Source organism: Stenella coeruleoalba (genome assembly GCF_951394435.1).
Source record: "Stenella coeruleoalba genome assembly, chromosome: 4".
In the NCBI taxonomy this organism is placed as follows: domain Eukaryota; kingdom Metazoa; phylum Chordata; class Mammalia; order Artiodactyla; family Delphinidae; genus Stenella; species Stenella coeruleoalba.
The window spans coordinates 47,266,674-47,287,485 of NC_137149.1; the positions used below are offsets into that span (position 1 = coordinate 47,266,674).

General features: G+C 37.6%; 1 protein-coding gene across 4 annotated transcripts; it reads left to right on the top strand.

The window, feature by feature from the left end:
- Positions 1–1,271: 1,271 nt before the first annotated feature.
- PACRGL (parkin coregulated like) lies at positions 1,272–20,778 on the top strand. 4 transcript variants are annotated; one of them, XM_079921083.1, is made up of 10 exons: positions 1,272–2,297; positions 5,249–5,316; positions 5,433–5,581; positions 7,946–8,013; positions 9,690–9,780; positions 12,532–12,666; positions 13,141–13,248; positions 16,812–16,892; positions 19,754–19,851; positions 20,641–20,778. In XM_079921083.1, exons 2-9 carry the CDS (start codon positions 5,265–5,267, stop codon positions 19,808–19,810), a joined length of 741 nt encoding a protein of 246 aa, XP_079777209.1. In that variant the 5' UTR covers positions 1,272–2,297; positions 5,249–5,264; the 3' UTR covers positions 19,811–19,851; positions 20,641–20,778. The 4 variants fall into 4 exon arrangements, with proteins under 4 accessions (XP_079777209.1, XP_079777210.1, XP_079777207.1 ...); XM_079921084.1 differs by having other exon boundaries at positions 1,272–1,539; XM_079921081.1 differs by lacking the exon at positions 1,272–2,297 and adding an exon at positions 4,508–4,973.
- The last annotated feature ends 34 nt before the right edge of the window (positions 20,779–20,812 follow it).

Sequence of the window (20,812 nt, forward strand, 5' to 3'; positions counted from 1 at the left end):
GGGGTTAAATGACTTGCAGAAGAACTCACAGCTGAGAAGCAAAGGAGCTGGGTTTCCAACCTACACAGCCTAACTTCAGAACATGTGCTCTTCACTTCTCTGCAGTATTGAACACGGATTATTCTTACTCTCCAGGCAGAGGGGCTAAAAGGTCATGAGCTAGGTGCTGCCAAGTCTGCCATTGTAGAGGCTAGGAGTGAAGAAGGGGAGAAGGTGATACAATAAGTCTTGGAGAAACTGGAGAAGAGAGATTATAAGGTGATAATAGCTAAGAAATAGGATTTTTTTTTTCTTAAAAAATTACTTAAACATGCATTGGGCTAGATATTGGAGATAGAAAAGTAATGGAAACAATTTCAGTCTAGTGGAGAAGATAGGTAAATACAATATAATGAAATTTAGAAGTTAAGATAGACTTGTATGCAAGGTTCACAGAACATTAGAGAAATTAGATACACATGGAATTCATTCGTTCATTGCATTTATTTAAAGAGTATTTCCTGAGTCCCCACTCTGTGCTAGAAGCTGGAGAAACAAAATGGAAAAAGGTACAGTCCTTGTCCTGAAGAAACTCACAGCCTAGTGAAGATGCTTCTGAGGCAGCAATTCAGGTACAAAGAATGGCGCTACAAGGGCAGGGAAGGATTACACTGCCTGCAGTGTTCAGACGATGCCAACTGTCTAGTTAGCTATTACCTGAGCGAAAAGTTAAGACCATAGCTTGACAACAGAAGAGGACACTAGAAAGGAACACAGTGGACAGGTCTGAAAGGGCTTGGGTTTTTTACTATGACAACCCAAACTGCTTTTGGTTGCAATTGCCAGGGTACATGCATTTTCCTGCAGTATCCGTTTTATTAAAATAATCTGGAGTACAAAAACACACTTTAAAAAAATATATGGATGTATTATGTAGTTGACTGCAACAGCATATAGTAAGATATGACAGGAAGGAAATTCCACAGATGGGCAGGCAGATGGCTCTCTCCGCAGAAGAGTCTGGGGCGGGAGTTCACGGTGGTCCTCAGCTCTCAGAGGGTTTAGGGCAAGATACTTGGAGAACATCGAGTTAAGAGTAAGAGAAAAACATACGAGTTAAATACACGGACTGCGGAGAGGGTGCGGCGCAGGTACAAGGAACCTGTGCTCCCCTCTGCTCCTTGGCTCTATTGTTCCTAAAATACCCTCCACCAGGAGCCCCTTTGTCCCCGGAGACAGAGCTCCTAGCTCGCGAGCTCCCCTTGCAAAACCCAGCGCCTCGTTGCCAGGGCAACCCTTTCCCGCCTGGCGAGCCTCTGCGATCTCCCTGCTATTGGCTTAGCGGACGTGGCGTGCGTCTGATGTCACTGCACGGCGCCGCGAGATCCGGGAATGCTGCGAAACCTCATTTCCGGGGCCCCAGCGGCCGGTGGCGGGACCTGTAGCTGTTGGCCCAGCGGGCGCTGGGCAAAGGCCCCACGTGGGGTGGCGGCTGGTGTACAGACCGCGGCGGGAGAGAGGCGCGGTAGGAACGGGTCTTTGGAGCCGTGACCGGCGCAGGTGCGGGAATCCGTGGTGCCGCCCGCATTCTCTCGGAGCAGGAGACTTCCTCTCTGGCCTGTTGCTATGGCCGCCGGACCACGTTGCTAAGGAGCCTGGAGATGTTGAGCGCCAAGAGCTCGCCCTTCGTGGTCGGGCTTTGACCGAGAGTTGCCTTGTCGGCCTTATTTGAAACTGGCCGCCTTTCTCCCACTCTCCCCGACCTTCTTAAAAAAACAAAAAAACCCCAGCTTTCTCTCCATTTTTTTCTCTCCATGTCCTTCTCATTTTCTAATTTTGACAACATCCCGGCTCTGAACTGGTCTTAGGTATTTGGAAATGTGTGGTGTTGGAGGCGGAGAGGCTAGGAAAATGGAAAGATATTAAGACCCTTAATACTGGCTGTTTGGATTTACAGTACTTTATGGTGAAAAGGATTGGGATAGGTGAATATTGGGCTATGTCGCTGTTTTTTGGAATTTGAAGGAGTTTTAGAGATGGAGCTCATCTTCTTTTGTGGGGCTCCTATTACACTTTTGGAACTTCCCAAACACCAGATTAGAGAGTAGGGGAAAAAAAAGTGGCCTCTGCCTCTGAGAATTTGCCAGATAGTTTAGTGCAGTGGTCTCAAAGCCAAGTGCGAGAAGAAAATGCATGTGGGAAAAGAAATAGGTTATATGAACTGTCCAAAACAATGAAAAAAGAGTACGCTTTCCTGGCATTGACCCAGATGCCTATAATCCCTTGTAGATGACCTGCAGCATCTAAGGAAACCTAAGGTAAAAATGAGGGGTCCACAGTGGGGGCCCTCCTTGGTTTGTTTGCTCTCTGACATAGTTTAGGTGATGGGGTTAAGTGGATTTATGGATTTTAGTGTCTATTTAGGATTTATATATTGTTTTGTAAAAGATTGAGGGGTGTCTGTTGCAATATTTAGAACACAAAATAGTTCTTACTTTTTCACTTCCTCCCACCATTAACCCTTTATATCACCCCCCACATGTTATTTAACCAAAAAGCACTCAAAATTTAGTGTAAGATGAATTACGCTTTTTTCCCTTTACAAACAACTTATGCTCTGGGTTTGCTGTCAGTGGTATGCTGCGAGGTGGATATTATTTTTAAAAATTGAGTACACTTCATTTGTCTGTAAAGTAAAGGGTGATACTTTTTAACAGTAACTGAAAAACTAATTGTTTTGGAAAGAAACTAACAGGGTGTTTTGGAAGTGGACAGAGAAATGTTTGCATCATTGTGTGTGGGTATGTTTTGATATTGTTGCTGAAAATTACATAATTGTATTACACATAAAAACTGTCCTGTATCCTTAAAACCTTTGGAAGCTCAAATTTCTAACATGTTTGTCAAGTGAAGAGTTTCAGTGGCTTTTTGAACGTATTCAAAAATATAACGTAGGACTTTCGTGTTAGTGCCTTACAGAAACAGCTATGTGACATAAAAGGAGATAGATAGAAATTGAGTCATTCTAACAACAACTTTTGCAGAATTGGAAGGTAATATTGAAAAATGTGCATCATGATTTGACGTGGTGAACAATGCTATTTTTCTGTTTGTAAGTAGGTATCTTTGTGATGCATCTTTTTCAGATATGACAGCTATTACAATTTACAACCAGAAAAAAAAAACTGAATTTAAATCAGGTCTTCAAATTGATAGCACAAGTATTAAGCCAATTTTTTCAAAAAGGAGAAGACATAATTTAGTTACATTGACCCCCACTATTATTAGTAATACTAAAAACATTTTGTACCATTATAAAGAAAATGACAATAGCTAAACTCATATAGTACTTACTATGTGCCAACCACTTTTCTAAAGTCTTCATCTACTTTTAGAGTAGCTAGCTACTGTAATTATCCCCAGTTATAGACTTGAGGAAACTCAAGTTTCCTTGACACAGATTTTTTTTTTTTATTAAACAGAAACTTAGATCATATTGTTCCCCATCAGGAGTTCTCAAAACAGAGACCAGGTGCAACAGTAAATACTTGTTGAATAATCACTGAAGTGCAGTATTAGGTTGACGTAATTAAAGCCTGCCTTAGCTTATCTTAGAATATTATCTGACAAATTTAATGAGCTAATTACCATATTTCTAGAAAATGCCTTGGGGATGAATGTGAAGTGTAATATTGGGAAGTAACTCATCTGCTGGTAGTAGGATGAGAAAATTAGATCAGTGTATTAAATCAAGAACGTTGAAATTTAAAATTATTCTGTGTACAGAAATAATCTTAACATTTAGTTTATCTTTACAAGGTACTTTGGTCACATCGTATTTGAAATATTTGGGGGCTGAATGTTATTACATGGAGCTTTGTCCTTGTGAAGATTTCTAATTTGTCAAGTGAATTAAAATAATCTCATGTTAGTACTCATTTAAGAAGGCATCAGCATTTATCCTGAAAAAGAGAAAACTAAGGAGTTATGACCCATGTCTTCAAATATTTGAAAAGCTGTCATTTGGAAGTGGAAGAAGACTTCACCTGTGTTGCCTTAAGAGAAGATCTTACAGATCTTTTAGAAAAATAATTGAAGACTTAAAGTGGGAAGTGCTCTAATGGAAGAATAATTGCAGTGTCATATAAATGGGGGAATGGAGTAACCAGATAGAAATAAGAAGAAGGAAGCAGTGCATAAATCAGAGTGCTGTGGATGTGGACATTTGAGAAACAGAAGATCAGGAAAGGCTGCATGGCACTTGGGATTGGAGCTAGACCTAGAAATACCAGCAGGCAGTTGAGTGTATGAGTCTGAGTGTTGTGGTGGAAGATTCCTTGAAATAATTTGATTAGGCAGGGAATCAAGGGCTATGAATGAGAGCTCTCCCATTAGCAAAAAAGAGGGAACTGTGAAAGAGGGAGAAGTGAACTACCATTCACTGGATAAGCAACTTTATATATTACCTTATTTAACCTTCAATAGCAGCCTTGATAGGTTTGTATTATTTCCCCCATTTTCATAGGTCAAGAAGTCAAGGCTCAGAGAGATTAAATAATCTGCTTAAATTCTTAAACATATAATTGGTAGAGATGAGATGCAGACCCAGATCTGAGCCCAAAGCTCCTACCTTGTCACACCACACTGATCACATCTGTAGGGTTGAGTGTAGGAAACGGAAGAAAAGGAGACAACAGAGATCCTAAATTTTTCAGCCTGAGGGACCAGAAAACTGGTTGTACCTTGAATTAACAAGAGGTTCATAACTTCAGTGTGATAACTTCAGTTTTGGTTACGTTCAATTTAGGGAACTTACGGTACATTTAGTAGGAGAGTTCATTTTGTCACTGGAAAAGTAGGACTTGTTATGCAGATGTTAACATTTGGAACTTTGGAAATACGGAGGCCAGAGAAGGTGAAGACAATATGGAACATGCCAGCCACTTTTTCCAGAAATCTGGTCTGCATTTTCTGAATGTAGCCAGAGGATTACAGTTGAGTTTCTAAACGTATATTTTGACTGTTTGAATGGAAAAATGCATATTTTTATACATCTTACTTTCTTACAGATGGTTTTTAGTTTACTGTTATCGATATTGAAGTTGATATAATTTCATATGTTCTTATTGGTCTTTCAGGTATTTTGTTCCATACCATATCTATTTTGTGGCTCTTTTACTGTATTTCCTACTCTGTTCTGTTTGGTCTTTATATTGTTAATGAATCCTTCTCCCCAAAAAAGTTGAAATCAAGTTTCATTTGACTGCAGGAGCAAAAGAGAAGCAATGCAGAAATCCGAGTGCCATAGAGGCATACAGTTAAGAAACAGAGTGACAGGTACAGAATGTTGCTTTTAAATGAAGAGGTAAATTTTGTTAATGACACATTCTGTTATACTGATGGATGCAGGATGAGCTTTCACCTCTTCCTTGTTGACATTCTGTTTCTTCCAGATAACTGTGATCAAAGGACATCATCAAGTGCACAAATAAAACATAGGACTACAGTTCAGCAAAGGAAATCCTCCTCGTCAACCAGTTCTCCAGAATCTGCAAGACATCCTCGACCAAGTGATAAACTTAACCCTAAAACAATTAACCCTGTAGGTACCAAAGAGATTCCTGACTCAGTAGATTTCCGAAGTAGTAGACATTTTATTGAGCCATTCTGAATGCTATCCCAAGTTCTTTTGTTCGTTAGTTTTAAGCTAGTGGTGAAGGAAGGCATATGGTAATCATGATGAAGAATGGAGATAATGATGTGAGTGTGGAAGTGAGACGGTGTAAAGTAAAAACCAGCTTTGGTATATCCTATCACATTCATGGATGAGTATTGTAGAGTATAAAATAAATTGCATTATCAGCTTTCTTTTTTTTTACTTTACTATGGTTATTGTACTTCCTAATGTCAATGAGTAAACTTGTATTCAATTGCCATAGGATGAATTACATGCTTCTATAGTTGCATAAAGTCTCTGACCATTTGTCTATCATCTATAAATGAGCTCCACTAGAATTCTTAACTACAGCCCTAGTTTTCTTTTGCCTTCTCACAGCAATTTAATCACATTTAGCAAACATAAGATTCATGTACATAAACGTGGGTAATTGTAAGTTTCTAGATCAGTTTATCCAAAAAGTGAACACATTTGTGCTCCAACACCAGATGGTGTCTGGCCCAGCCTTACATAGGGTAAGATGATAATGGTTTCAGCCTTTAAAGGGGATTATGAGAGTGGCTGAGACATGGACTTTGATGGCAGGTAAAATATGGCAGATACTTAAGTAAGGATACAATGAACTATCCAAGGGCAGAGGGAGATTTTCTGACTTTATAAAAGGAAAATGGAAAATAGTTTAAGCTTCTATGTTCCTTCACTTCTTTCTGTAATTTGCAGTGTCAAGGAAATCAAACATGTGAAAAATGCCCTGATATCTCTGTGCTCTTGCTTCCTTTTCTCATATTTTGTTGAGGGAGTTTATGGTGACACTTCAATTTTCTCCCTTTCTTTAAAGAAAAACTTTAGTAATATTTAGTGGCCCTAGTCTAAATTTTATTAAAAATTAAGAAAAGCTTTGGGAAATAATTTAACGATTTGACTTGAGAATAGGGTATATTAGAAAAGACCATGTCTAAGATATGTAAAAACTCCTGATCCAAAGCAAATCAGTTGGAAGTCGGGATAGTGGTTACCTTTGGGAGAAAAGGTGGAAAGGGGTTGGAAAGAGGCACCGGTAACATTCAGATTTTCCACCTGAGTGTTGGTACACAGGTATATTCACTTTTTGAGAACTCACTGATCTATACACAGTTTTTAAGACTTACATTTTTCTTAGCAGGAATTATAATTAGATAAATGAAATGTTAGTATTGCTGTGAATTGTCACACAGAACATAGGTTGAGCTTTGTAAATTAATCTTTTATTATAATATTATATTTTAATGAAATGTCATTTATGTATTTTTACTTAAAACATATGTGTTTTTCCAGAGGAAAAAGGGTTCGTTCTAAACTTAGACTTTTATGTACATTTTAAAATTACTGCATGTGACTTTAAAAAGTTTTTTTAGCTAGTTGTATCTTTAAAATAGATTAGTAAGTTTATATTTTGTAATTTAGACGGCTGTGTTTCATTTGATTATGTTCAAAGTACCATGTGGCAAAATATTTACTTTCTGTGCCTAAATTCTTAAGCCTCTGATCACTTACATTGAGATTCTGTATGCTGCGATTGTTTAACTGTTGTGATTGATCATCTTTTAAATTATCTTTGAGAGTGCATATAGAATTAATTTAGTCATAAAATAATTATATAGAAAAACTGAAAGTTGTGAAGTTATATATCTAAGCAGACACATCTGGGCATGTGTTTGTGAGAGTCTTGCTCTGTCTTCAATTCTGTCACTCCTGTTCATCCTAAGACTTTGATTTTTATTGAAGCACAAAACCAGATTGGAGAAATTACAGGTTCTCTGACCATCCAAGACCGTGCATATTTGAGTGGAGGAGAAGTAGGAGATGTGTGGGAGGTTGAAAACACATTATACTTTCCCTGTACACCTTTTCTCCATTTAGTCCTCACTTTGAAAGGTCACAGTGCAGAAGGGGTGGAAAGATGTTATTATCATTATTGTATTTGTTTATAGTATTTATATTTAAAAATATTTATCTATAGTATATTTATTTTATATATGGTTTCAGCTACCTTCAAACCTTCTGAAACAAGTTAAGGGTAAAAGGAAATATACAAAATGCGTTTGTGGTTGTGGTTTCAGTATTGAGAGGATTGATCATTTTTCTTAGCCATTTTTCTGAGTAGAATGATGTTGTACTTGATATGAGCGTGGTGGCTTGGAAGTCAGGGTGTCCATCTGCCTCTGACCGCAACAGGATTGAAGTTGATTAGGTATCACAAAGTGGAGGTGATAGTAATATTTATTGTATTCTTGTCATTTTTTATTTCAGTTTGGTGAACAGTCACGAGCCCCTTCTGCATTTGCAGCTATTTACTCTAAGGGAGGTGTTCCTTGCAGGTAAGATCAGTACAAGTTATAATTGACTATATTATTCAAAATAATTGAGTAAAATCAATACAGTTTTCAGTTTAAAGTTTTGAAAAATTTATTTACTAGGGAGGTTGAAATAATGGTGACTTATTCATACTTTGGCTGTTGGAGTGGTATAGATCCTGGGACATTGTTGAAGAAAATCATTTTAATTCCAAAACAGAATTACTGATAGATGTACAGTAAACCACCAAATAATTTAAGAAATTGAATGAACCAGTTTCTAAAACAATTTAAGCATTCATAGGCTTGGGCGAATTTCAAATAAATAATCCTTTTTTGTTCGTGAACTGGAAGTTGACAATTTAATGAAATTGTTTCATTATTTTTTTAATTATACTTCAAAAATCAAAGATTTACAATTTTATTTATTGAAATTATACTTATTAATGAGTAATATAGCTGTTTTTGTTTACTTTTGATGCAGTTCTTGTAGCTCTCTTGGATAGAGATCAAAACTATTTTAAAGCAGACGATGCAGGTTACTAATAGAGTGCGTGATATCATTTTAAGATTTCACTACTGAGAAACATTAATTTCTTCTAAGTATAACCAGTTTTAGCCTGTTATAGATGATAGAAAATTTTGTTTTCATTGTGGAAAGAATAATCAAAACATTCTTTTTGTTGTTCTAAAGTTAAAGAAATGTAGTTTTTAGTGGTATTTTCAGATTTGGAGGGCTAGGAGTGAAAAATAAGCTCAGGAAGCATTCTTTAATTTATTGTTGTTATTATCTTGTACTTGCATTCTGAATTGAAACTCTATTTTAAGGGTCTTATACCCCCTCCCCATTCTGAGAATTTATTATTGCTAAAAATGTAAAAACAGTCTTGCCGAGGCTTCTTGCTATTATGAAAAGAAGGTGTCAAGTTGAGAACATTACAAAAGGAGCGTGAAGTAACAGTTGAGTGTGTTGAATAAGTTCACGGTCATGAGTGTGATGATGGTTCCATGGGTGTATTCATACATCAAAACTTACCAAATTCTATACTGTATAACAATGTCCATTTTATTACATGTTGGTTATGTCTCAATAAAGGCTGTTAAAAAGAAAAAAAGCAGCAGCAGCAGTGACTTTAATTCAAGGGGCTGCCTCTTTGTTACCCTGCATGGGCCATTGCACCTTCCTGGCCTAAGTTTTCTTCTCTTTAACAGGGATAAAACCTGGCTTGCCTTTAGATTATTCATGTTAGGGTTAAATGATTTACATCTGAAAAATAATGTTACTTATTAAAAAATCATTGTTGCTAATTATCACATTTTGTTTGCATGTTTTGTGGTAGGTTTGCTATAGTTTTGTCTATATTATTTGGTTATAATTATAACTGAAACATATCAACTGTAACATTTGCATTAAGACACAAATAGCAACATGCTGGAACTCCAAAATTGTAGGCTAAACAAATGTGGAGTTTAGTTTTGCCACCAAACAATTTTGCTAAAAGAGTAGGAATTTGTAGGATTATAAATATATAATTATTGCTTTATAAGATGCCTTTGTAACATCATTTAAGGTCATAGTATTCCTACATGTTACAAAATAATTCTAATATGATTATGTTCTAGAAAGAATATGTATATGTTAGATAATCACTGCTTAATATATGTTGTCCTTGTTACATGCACTGCCTTTTATATTTTAGATTGGTCCATGGTTCAGTAAAACACAGGTTACAGTGGGAGTGTCCTCCTGAAAAGCTTCCATTTGATCCTCTTCTTATTACTTTAGCTGAGGTAAATACTCTATCTTTCCTAAATGTTTATGGAAAGCAAATTTTTTAATTTGTGTTAAATGTTATTTTGTAACTCATCAGTAAATACTTTTGAAATAAAAGCCAAACAACAGTATTAAAGCACCACGTTCCCTTAGGAACTAATTATGATTGGTATGTTTATTAAACTGTTTAAACAGCTTTATAAACATGAAATTAAACATGAAACATGAAATCTGCACAGGTATTTATAGATAAGTGGATAAAATATTCATATTTAATTTAAAAAAAAAGTTCTTGGAATCAAATTGAATTAGTCAAATCAGGAGAATATCACTGATTTGAACTTATATTGCATCAGATAACAATTACTGATTGGTCTTTCTTTATAGAAGCAGGCACCTTTAATATGATATGTTTCTTAGGGAACTGATATTACCTACCTAATGTTCTTTGGGAGAATTCTCTGGGCTTTTGCCTACTGGTACATTTTAAGTAGAATATCATGGAGATGGTTTTTGTAGAGGATTTTAGAAAAACTGCTGATAGGTTCCTTTATATTATTTAACATTTGTTTCAGGAAAACAGTTGGCATAGTATTAGCTTGAAGAGAGTCAGTGATATCTCCTGTGAATTTTATTATTTATAAATGTATAGAGTTAGAGTCAGAAGTTGAGAAGTGAATTAACCAGTTGTACTTAACCTTTGAGATACTTGTCTTCTTTAAGAGTTAAGGATCATTTTTGTTGTTGTTGATGTTAAGAACGACAGCAAGAGCTTCGATGGTATTAATCTGAATAGGCAGTGCCTCTAGGATAAGTCATACAGTAATAAGTAATCTAAATAAAATACGACACAGAAAAAACTCAAGCTTTTTTTCTTCATTTAAAGAAACATTTGCTTTTCCTATAAAACTAGTGGGGAGGGCCAGGTGGCGCCAAAACAGAAAAGTAGATAATTGTGCTGATTGAGATTTCTTAATTATAGTGAATCCTTAGAATTTCTAGTTCCTCCTTTAGTTTTCCAAGTATACTTACTCTTTTAAATGGACATAACAGTTACTACTGAAGACTGCCGAATTTTCTTAGGTCTCAGCTTTTCTTAATTTGTACCTCAGCTTGCCGAAGGTATTTTGGTGTAATAAGCAGTATATTTTTATGGGTAGCCTATTTTGAAATTAAATTTTAATTAGTCTCTTAAACTTGGTATTGAAAACTAAAGATGTTCTAATATTTCATTAGTTCTTTTTTAAACTTTTTATATATGGTAGCAAACAATATTTTAGATGAATCAAAACTATAGTGATACCTTTACAAACATACTCCAGCTAATCACAAGGAACGGGGAGTGCTTTAACTTGGGGAGTCCCCAAAGGGACTCTGAGTTTAGTTTAGACCTCATAAAGTCAGTCTTTTAAATACCCGTTTTCCAAACACCAATGCTTTTATTTGTGTACTGGGTAAACTCCACTCATTTAATAATGAGGAAATAGTGACAGAACCACCACTATTGAAATCCATTTCACCTCTTGACCTGAGATTCCTCATCTCTAAAATGAAAAGGATAGGGGTGCTCCTAAGACCATAGAACCTGTGTTCCAAAATGGTGCTGGTGTGTTTGGCATCATAGTTTTCAAAAGCATGACAGCATCTAGGAGAAGAAGTGCTTCATCACCGTTTGGAAGCAGATAGTTTGGTCTCAAGGACAAATTGTTTGAAAATTAGTATTTTTAGGCATGACCCTGCAGCTGGTTTTAGTTATTCCAAATAATAATTAGTCAAACTGAGGGAATGTTGCCATTGCTTTCTTTCTTTTTTTTTTTTAACATCTTTATTGGAGTATAATTGCTTTACAGTGGTGTGTTAGTTTCTGCTATATAACAAAGCGAATCAGTTATACATAAACATATATCCCCATATCTCCTCTCTCTTGCGTATCCCTCCCACCCTCCCTATCCCACCCCTCTAGATTTCTTTCTTTGTTTTTTCTTTTTAAAAAAGGTACCTATTTTATCCTGACTCAAAGTGATCAGTTAATCAAAAGACTACTGTCTAATTGTTCCTAATGCATTTGGGGTGAAAGGCATAGTAAGAAATGATTTACAGTGGTTTTTTTTCATATTTTTGTTTGACATTCTGATGTTAAAAATGGCATTTGATATCTTACAATGCATTTTAGACATAGTATAAGATTTGTCTTAGTATTTAAATATGAAGGAAATATAATATTTTAGAAAGTCATTAAACAAGTTGCAAAATCACCTTTAAGATAAGGGGTCCAGTAATTTTGCATTCATAAAGTGGAGTTTATTAACATACATTTTAGACTAATTTGCTCTGATTTCAGGCAGTGTTTGGGGGTATATACAACATGTTTTTAGTATCCTAGTGAGGTTTTTTTTCCTTTTCTTTATTTCTTTTTATTTCTTTCCTCTCCCTCCTGTCCTCCTTTCTTTTTTCTGTTTTCTTTTTCTTTATTTCTTTTACTTTTCCTTGCTTCTCCTTTGATTTTTCCTGTTCCTTTTATTTTTTTCTTATTCTTTTCCTTTTCCTTTCCTTCTTTTCTTGGTTAGAGATCCCTCCTGCCTCATGTATGTCCTGTGTTCCACGATTTCTTAGTTTAATTGAAATTGTAATTACTGAAATGATATTTCACAAATAGGAAAACAATAATAATAAAACTTGATTTTTACTTACACAAGTAAGGATTAATTTTTTTGGTATTAGCATCACTAAATGGGTAGTAAATCATGTTTTTGTCTTTGTTTTGGCAGGGTCTGAGGGAGACTAAACATCCATACACCTTTGTGTCAAAGGAGGGTTTTAGAGAATTACTTTCGGTCACAGGTGCTCTTGAAAAAGCTGTGCCTTTGCTTCCTAGACTGATTCCTGTGCTGAAGGCAGCTCTGGTATGTCCTTTATTCCTTTAGACTTTCTGTGGTACATTTAGAATATTTCATGTCTTTTTTTCTTTCAAATTATATGCCAATTTGTTCTTTACCTGTGATTTTGATGTGTGTGCAGAATTAGGCCACTGTTATTCAGGGCCAGATGATTACTTCCTGGAAGACACCTTGGGAGGATGTACTAAAGGTAAAAAGGGACATCTTGAGTAATTAGAGAAAATAATGAACCTCAAATCAGCCTTTCCGTAGGCTACAACATATTTTAATTAATGTTTCAGTCAAGCCAAATTTGGTTTTTGCTTCTAGATGTCCTGTACTAAAGGTTATGTTTTAAATTCTGGGTTTGGTTGACTATCTTCTAGGACTGAATGTTCAATCTCTTTTTCTCTACCTGCTTGCCCTTTCTCCTCACCCATCCTGCCTTCTCCCCTCTTTCTGTCCCTGCCTGTGCACCCCTAACCACCCAACCCTCCCCAGGTCCACTTGGATGATGAAGTGTTTGAAAGAGGATTGAATGCTCTGGTACAGTTAAGTGTCGTTGTTGGCCCTTCTCTAAATGACCATCTGAAACATCTGCTTACAAGTGTAAGTACTGAAAAGATTAGGTAGGGATTGTGTATATGTATCTCTTCCTGATGTAATGGCTTCAAATTAATCATTAAAATGATTCAAAACATTAAGAAAACCTTATCATCCTAACCAAAAAATATAGACGTCAGACCTAGTTGTTCATAAAATATTTTTACTAGTGGACATGGAAAGCAGCCACATGAGCAAATTTAGAGTTGTAATCAAAGTAAGCAGAAGTTGAATGGACAAAAATTAATGAAGTGTGAGGACTTCATGGCTATGTGGACTGGCTATGAATTATAAGCAGAGCTTATATGTATTCTTGTGGAATTGGATATTGTCAAAGTGATGTTCTTCATCTTTTTTCTTTTTCTTTGTTTCACATTGTAAGTTTTTTAGTGAGTCTCTAGCATTCAGGATGAGACATTTTCCTGTTAGGAGTAGTTTAACCATATCACAAACTTATATTGGGGTACTCTGCAGTTCAAGTGGTCCCCAAGACCACCCTTAGGTTGAACAACTTGCTGAAAGGACTCATGGAACTCAGAGAAGCTGTTATTCAGTGTTGCAGTTTATTACAGTGAAAGGATACAGATTGAAGTCGGCCAAGGGAGGAGGTGCATGGAGCAGGGCTGAGAGAGACCAGGTGTGGAGCTTCAGTTGTCCTCTCCCAGTGGAGCTGTGTGGCCAGTGCTTGCATTTTCCAGCAGTGACGTCTGGCATGATGCATGGAGTATTGCCAGCACGGGAAGCTCACCTGAGCCTGGGTGTCCAGGGTTCTCATTAGAAGTTTGTCACATGGCATCACCGCCTGCCTGCCTGGTTGACCTTGGTCTCCAGTCTCTAGAAGTTGAGCTGATACCTTGTGGCCCGAGGCCCCCACTTAAATCACTTTTGTTAGCATTGACTATCTGGTGTGGCCCAAGGCCCCAGGTAAACAAAGACATTCTTATCTGGAAGGACCTTCCAAGAGCTTCAAGGTTTCCATCCAGGAGCCAGGGGCAAGGACCAAGCCTTTCTTTATGCAGAGTTAATCCTTTACCGCACACACTGAAAGAAAGATTAAAGTCCTGGCTGGGATAAGCTGTAGCTAGAATTTCTCTGCATGCATCCTTCTGTAGTTCAGAGCAGAGACATCTATGTTGATCATAGTTCCACTTTTTTCTTGGACCCATCCACCTGAGAGATCCTAGAAGTGTATTTTTAACTTCTTATTCTGCAGATAGACTAATACACCCCAGGAACCACCTGGCTAAGCCTATGGAAAGAAGGGGTGGTGGTGCAAGTAGGGGTGCTGTGGTTAGAAATGGTAGGAGATAAAGTCTCACCATGGGTCTGGTGGGGAGAAGACAGAGTGAGACCAGACTCTCAAATGTTAACATATGGGGAGTCTCAGGACAGAAGGAGGAGAATCCTGGCAGATCCTTGCTTATCACCCTCAGGTCAGCAGGTTGGGTTGTGGCTGACTAACTACAGGAATTTCACAGTAATATGTAGAATGACTCATTGTAGATTGATTGCTTCCTTCAGACATTCAGCAGTTCAACATAAATCTGCTGTTCTCTGCCCTCCCATTTTGTGTCAGGTATCATGTGAGGCACAGGGAATATAATGCTGAACAAAACCAGATATGCCCCCTGTCCTTGTGGAGGTTGGTATTTGTTTGGGGGAGAAATAAGTAGCAAGGACGTCCTCTGAGAGAATTAGGATGAGGTGAAGAGGAAGTGACATGGAGATAAAAGGATCCTTCCCCCAACTGGAAGCTGAGCTTCCTAAACAGCCTCCCATTCCTGCCCAGTGTTGGCGGAGGGAGAAGACCAGATCAACAGTTAAACTATTTTCTTTTTTTTTTAAGGGACGGTAGCATTAATCTTTGGTCAGTCACATTCCTGCCCACAGCTCTGCTTTTCCTAAGACAAGGACTGACTGAAAGGACCTCTTCCCTTCATGGGGCGGCAACACTTTGGGGAGACCTAGCTACCACACTGGGCTTCACACCCCAGTGGGATTCCACAGAGGAGAGATCCTTGGAAACAGGACATGTGGAAGTTTGTCCCTGGTCTGTTAGCTACATACCATGAGGACCACTGAGGCGCTAGATGCTCCCTCCCCTCCCCTCATCCACCACCCCCTTCAGCCAGAAAGGCTCCACTTTCATGTCTCATAAACTTCTACATTAGGTGTTTATTTTAAGAAAGGACTCGTCTTCTAGAAAAAGAATTTCAAAACCAGTTACTGAACCTATATACAACTGATTTTCTTCATATGTGAAATAAGTCATATCCTTTCTGAGCTTCAACTCTGAGAGACTGTCCACTGACCCTAGGACAGTGATCCTCAAACTTGAAGGAAGAAAGAAAGAAATCACCTGGGAATCTTGCTAAAAGTGCAGAACCTGGGCCTTTGTCCTGCGATTCTGATAGAGCAATTTATGGGGTGGGACCAAGAATCTGTACTTTGTAAATGGGCATCTGTGGTGGTTCTGATGGTGGTGGTTCATTGTTTGTCCTGCACTCCCATGCCTGAGAACATGGTCTCGAAGAAAGCAAACTTAAGATCTATAAGAGGTGCCTTTTCTGTTCATCCCCAGGATGTTGATAAGCCCAGCCTGTCCTCTCTTTTAGAGTTGCTTTTCTCACATTTTTAATCTTTCTGGGTGTCTCTTCTGACCCTCCCTAACCATTGATGACCTGCTGAAAGGACCCATTCCTCAGTGCTCAGTGGTGGGAAGTATGCCGGGGTTACTCACAGATCTGGGAAGAGGAAGAACCAGAAACCTACTCTAGGACAGGGGCTTTATGTGTTTGATCAATGAGGAATTCTTGCCTGGGCTCCATTTTTATCCCCAGAAGGTGGAGCCGTGAGCAAGTCCTGCTGTAGCTGAAATGTTTAGGTCTTTGGGTGAGTGTTGCAGACACTTGGTGGGAGAACACAGTTATGAGTTGTGCCTGAGGGCCTGAATTGCGCCGTTTCCCTCTTTGCTCTTGTTCTCGCTCACCTGTGCTCTCTCCCTTCTTAGCCAGAGCTCCACCTGTGCAAGGAGGCCCCTTCAGGACATAGCTGGGGGTGATAGGTGGTCTTGTGGTTTTTAGTCTGATTCTTTTGCCTGCCACTGTTAACCGAGTTATTCATGTAAATGCTCTGTTCTGTTGTCTCTTCCTTTTTTAACTGTAGGAAACACGTGTGTTTTAGAAGCTTAGCTTTCCATCGTAGTCCTGCAGATGCTCTTGCAAATTACAGAATGGGAATGTATACAGTTTCTTAGAAAACTTACTCTGGAAAACTTACAGTATGCTAGTACTGTAGTGGATTTTGTAGGGTTGGTATTGTTTCAGATAATAGAAATCCATTTTTTTAAACAAATACAGTGGTGTCTATTATATGTAAATTTTAATGAGATGTTTCCTAAAAGAAGCCTTGAAATCTAAAACAAATTAAGTGGGGTTTATGTACTTACTATACAGTAAAGACTCAATGGTATTATTTCTAGTTAGCCTATTAGTGAAGTTTTACTTATGTTTATAGTGAATAGTGTTACTTTTTCAAATCATTTCATTCCCTTAATCTTATTTGAAAAGCTTTCCAGGAGACTAAGGGACAAGAAATTCAAAGAACCAATCACCACTGCATTACAGAAGCTGGAGCAGCATGGTGGAAGTGTAAGTGAACATTATTCCCCATAAATCATACTTTTTAAACATTTCAATTGTACTATGAAATTGACTGAATAACATATATTATCTCACTTCAGGCTCAAGTAACCACGTGGAGTTGGTATTATTATTCTCATTTTAGAGCTCAGAGTTTCTGTCTTGCCGAGGTCACACAGTTTTGTTGTCTTTCTTAATTGAAGTATAGTTGATTTACAATGTTGTGTTAGTTTCAGGTGTACAGCACAGTGATTCAGTTATACATATGTGTGTGTGTGTGTGTGTGTGTGTGTGTGTGTGTGTGTACATATTCTTTTTCAGGTGCTTTTCCCTTATAGGTTATTATAAAATATTGAGTATAGTTCCCTGTGCTATACAGTAGGTCACACAGTTTATAAGCACGAGGATTCAGACCCAGGTTAACATAGGGCCTGTGCACTGCACCGTGCTTACTGTACCACACTCTGTGTAGTACAGCTGTATGTTTTTTTTAATTTTGGTTGTATTTTGGATGTTTTTGCTTTGACCCTTGGGAAATTCAGAAAACAAAAGGATTAACTTAACTCGTTGAAGAAAAAGTGTTATTTTTCCTTTCATTTGCCATCTTCTCTGTCTGAAAAATTTACAATCTGCCCATAATCGAAGATTGAAATGAGGTTCCCAGGTGGCTGCGTTGTTCTCTCTGGAAGGCATGTGTGCTCGCTCGAGCATGCTCACATGCACACAGAGGAATGATTCAGCTGACTAGTCTAGCTTGCAAGAAGGTGCAGAGCCGTGGGGGATTGCATTACTGTCTGTGTGTTGTGAAATAACTGGGTTAATTGAATTTTTATCACTTGAAAGAAGTGTTCAAATAATCTAGTCTTGGAAATATTTCCATAATGCAGTAATTCCACCATGTTTTGGAGATTACCTTTAATCAGATCTTAATGATAGAGTTGCATGTGATTATCTTAACATTGTAGAACTTAGTTACACTCTAGGTATTTGATTATAAAGAAAATTTGCGTGATCGATACAATCTTAAAACGGCAGATGTTTGAGTTTAAGCATTGCCTAAATTACTTAATTTGACCAATTTCAGTGACTTTTAAAACTGATTATATATTCTTTTCGTGATGAATGCCTAGAATAAAGTTTATGAGGAGGAAGTCAGTCCCTGGGCTACTAGATGATGAATTTCTTTGTTGTGTGTGGGTCTAGGCGGAGGGTTAACCTTCTGACACCTTGTTGAGATGCACAGAATCATCCCGCAGTCAATCCAGTGTCCCTTCCCAGCAGAAAGGAGATTCTTCTTGCTTACAAACGTGTTCTGAGAATTGGAATGCGAAATAATTCGCCCTTTCCTCTCTGTGAAATGCAGATAAACACATGCTAAATAACATGGCAAGGCTTTTCAATCTGAAACTCTCCCCAGATGGTTTTCACACATCCTGTGCTGGTATGGGACATGGGCGATTAGAAAGGGGTGGGCCCAGCAGGTTAGATTTCTTGGGGGGGGGTGTGTGGAGGAGGGGATAGTTTTTGAGTAAATACAGGTTAGAAATAGCACACTAGGATTTGGAGGGGGAATATTGAGTATGTAGGTGACCAATCCAAGGGTCCCAGTGATAGCTAGCAAGGAAGTTCTCTTATTGCCACTCAATCTCATTAGTTTTTAATCATGCTAATACAGAATTTAAAAAGATTTTGAAGTTATAAGGACTATTAAGTGTTGTTTATTCCCTCATACTTTGCTCTTCTTGTTCCCCCTTCTAATGTCCTACATAATATTTTAGTAATAATTAATGTAATTGCAACAGGAAGTTTCAATCACATATCAAAGACTTCCCCTTGGCTTAATTATTATTGTGCTTGCTTTAGGTACTTTATAATCCATCATGAAATTAATGATGTTTTTTCCTTTCTAAAAACTTAAATGTTTACATCGTTCTCTTTCTTTAAATATTGGAGATGAGTCTTTATGAGAGATTCTTCTCAATATTATAGTTTCTCATTTCTTAAGGCTCACGTGTATCACAATGATGAAAAGACTCAACTTCTAGAGAAACTAAAATATCAGTTACAGACAGCCAGTGTCATTTTTTAGAACTAATTAGTTTGCTATCTGCCTTAAACTGAAATTGGTTCATTCTCAGCCTGATTTAATTTTTTTATGTTTTTTTTTTTTTTTTGGCGGTACTCGGGCCTCTCACTGTTGTGGCCTCTCCCGTTGTGGAGCACAGGCTCTGGACGCACAGGCTCAGCGGCCATGGCTCACGGGCCAAGCCGCTCCGCGGCATGTGGGATCTTCCCGGACCGGGGCACGAACCCGTGTCCCCTGCATCGGCAGGTGGACTCCCAACCACTGCGCCACCAGGGAAGCCCTAATTTTCTTTTTAAACGATATACACATTAGTCTTGAAAAAAATACATACATATATACATCCTGATCTTTATCGAACAAGTAAGAACTTATTACATGAGAGGTACTCTATTGAGTATATTTTAGACATTAAACTCATTTAATCTTCGCTACATCCCTCAGAGGTGGATTTTTGTTGTTATCCCCCCGTAAAGAGCTAGAAACTGAGATGCAGAGAAGTAATTAGCCCCAGATTTGACAGTGGAGTGACTGGCAGAAGCTGGATTCAAGTACTGGTAGTCTGGTTCCTAACTATTTTTCTAGTTAAATATTTTTAAACCACAAAAAGAGACAACGTATATTTTATTTAACTCAGAAAAAAAGTTCTGTTTCCATCATTCTGCTCCTATCCCATTTTGTGTGTTTGGAGTTTTGAATACTTTTTTAGGCATGCTCCTGCAAATGTAGTACCTCTTAGGGGAACCCTGCATGATACTAATGAGGCTAAATTTTTTTCTGTTGACAGGGAAGCCTTATCATCATCAAATCTAAAATTCCAACCTATTGCTCCATATACTGCTGAAGAAACTAGCCCTGGTGACAGGTGTTAAACGCTGACCACGGGTATGCACGGAACCTTTTCAGAGTCACTTCACTCTATTCTTTTGTAAATCACAACCACCCTTCATTATTCCTGGCTTTAGATGAGTATACACAATTCCACTGAATCATAGTACAAGTTATTCATTAAAAAAAAAGAGTGGTTGATGGAAAACTATTAAAAAATAAGTTCTATAATAGTACAATCTCGTGGGGTTTATTTTTTCGTATTTTTTATGGTTTGTGTGAGCAAGCTATTTGGTTTACAATGGATATGTTTGTATATATTTTCTAGTGCCTTTTATATATAACATTTATACAGTTCGTGTGTAGCTGTGCACTTACTTTTAGACATTTTGCCATTTCCGGGTTTTATATTTATCAAGTCTATGAAAATTTCAAATAGTGGACAAACATTTGTGAATTCACTATTAATTATTGTTTGTAAATATGTATTTTATAATGTAGAATGCTTGGAAATAATTTTGAGTATTCTAGTTTTAAGAAAAAATGTTTAATGTGTAAGTTCTCTTATAAGTATGGTTGTTTATTACAAATCATTAAAACTACCTAAACTTTAGGTATTAATTTAAGTAAATGTTATTTTTGTAGTTCATAGTCTGAAAATACTGATATTCAGTACATGAAGATACTCAGAAATTAAAACCTTAAAAGTCTTACATGTATTCAGTGATTTTGTTGTGCTTGCTTATGTTTAACAATTAATTCAGTTGAAAAAGCTTTTAAAACGTAAGTTACAAGTGTAGCTCTGAATGTTGATGTTACAGAAGCTGATTCTGGATCATTCTACAGGGAAAGGAGTAGAGGGAGAGAAACATCTGGGCAGGAAGAGCGCCGTTAGGGACCCGGCTGGCCACACCAAATCCAAGGCTAACAGACTTCTGAAGGGCTGGAGATTAGGGGCAGCAATATTCTGTCCCAGAAGCCTCGGAGAACACCCTTTCTTTGCTCCATCCTCAGGTAC

Excerpts from the sequence above, each read along its gene's own strand:
- PACRGL (XM_079921081.1), top strand. The coding sequence starts at position 4,906 with ATGGAACATGCCAGCCACTTTTTCCAGAAATCTGGTCTGCATTTTCTG. Across the intron at positions 5,317-5,432 it reads GTTAAGAAACAGAGTGACAG|ATAACTGTGATCAAAGGACA; the intron begins GTACAGAATGTT and ends TGTTTCTTCCAG. Across the intron at positions 12,667-13,140 it reads CTGTGCTGAAGGCAGCTCTG|GTCCACTTGGATGATGAAGT; the intron begins GTATGTCCTTTA and ends AACCCTCCCCAG.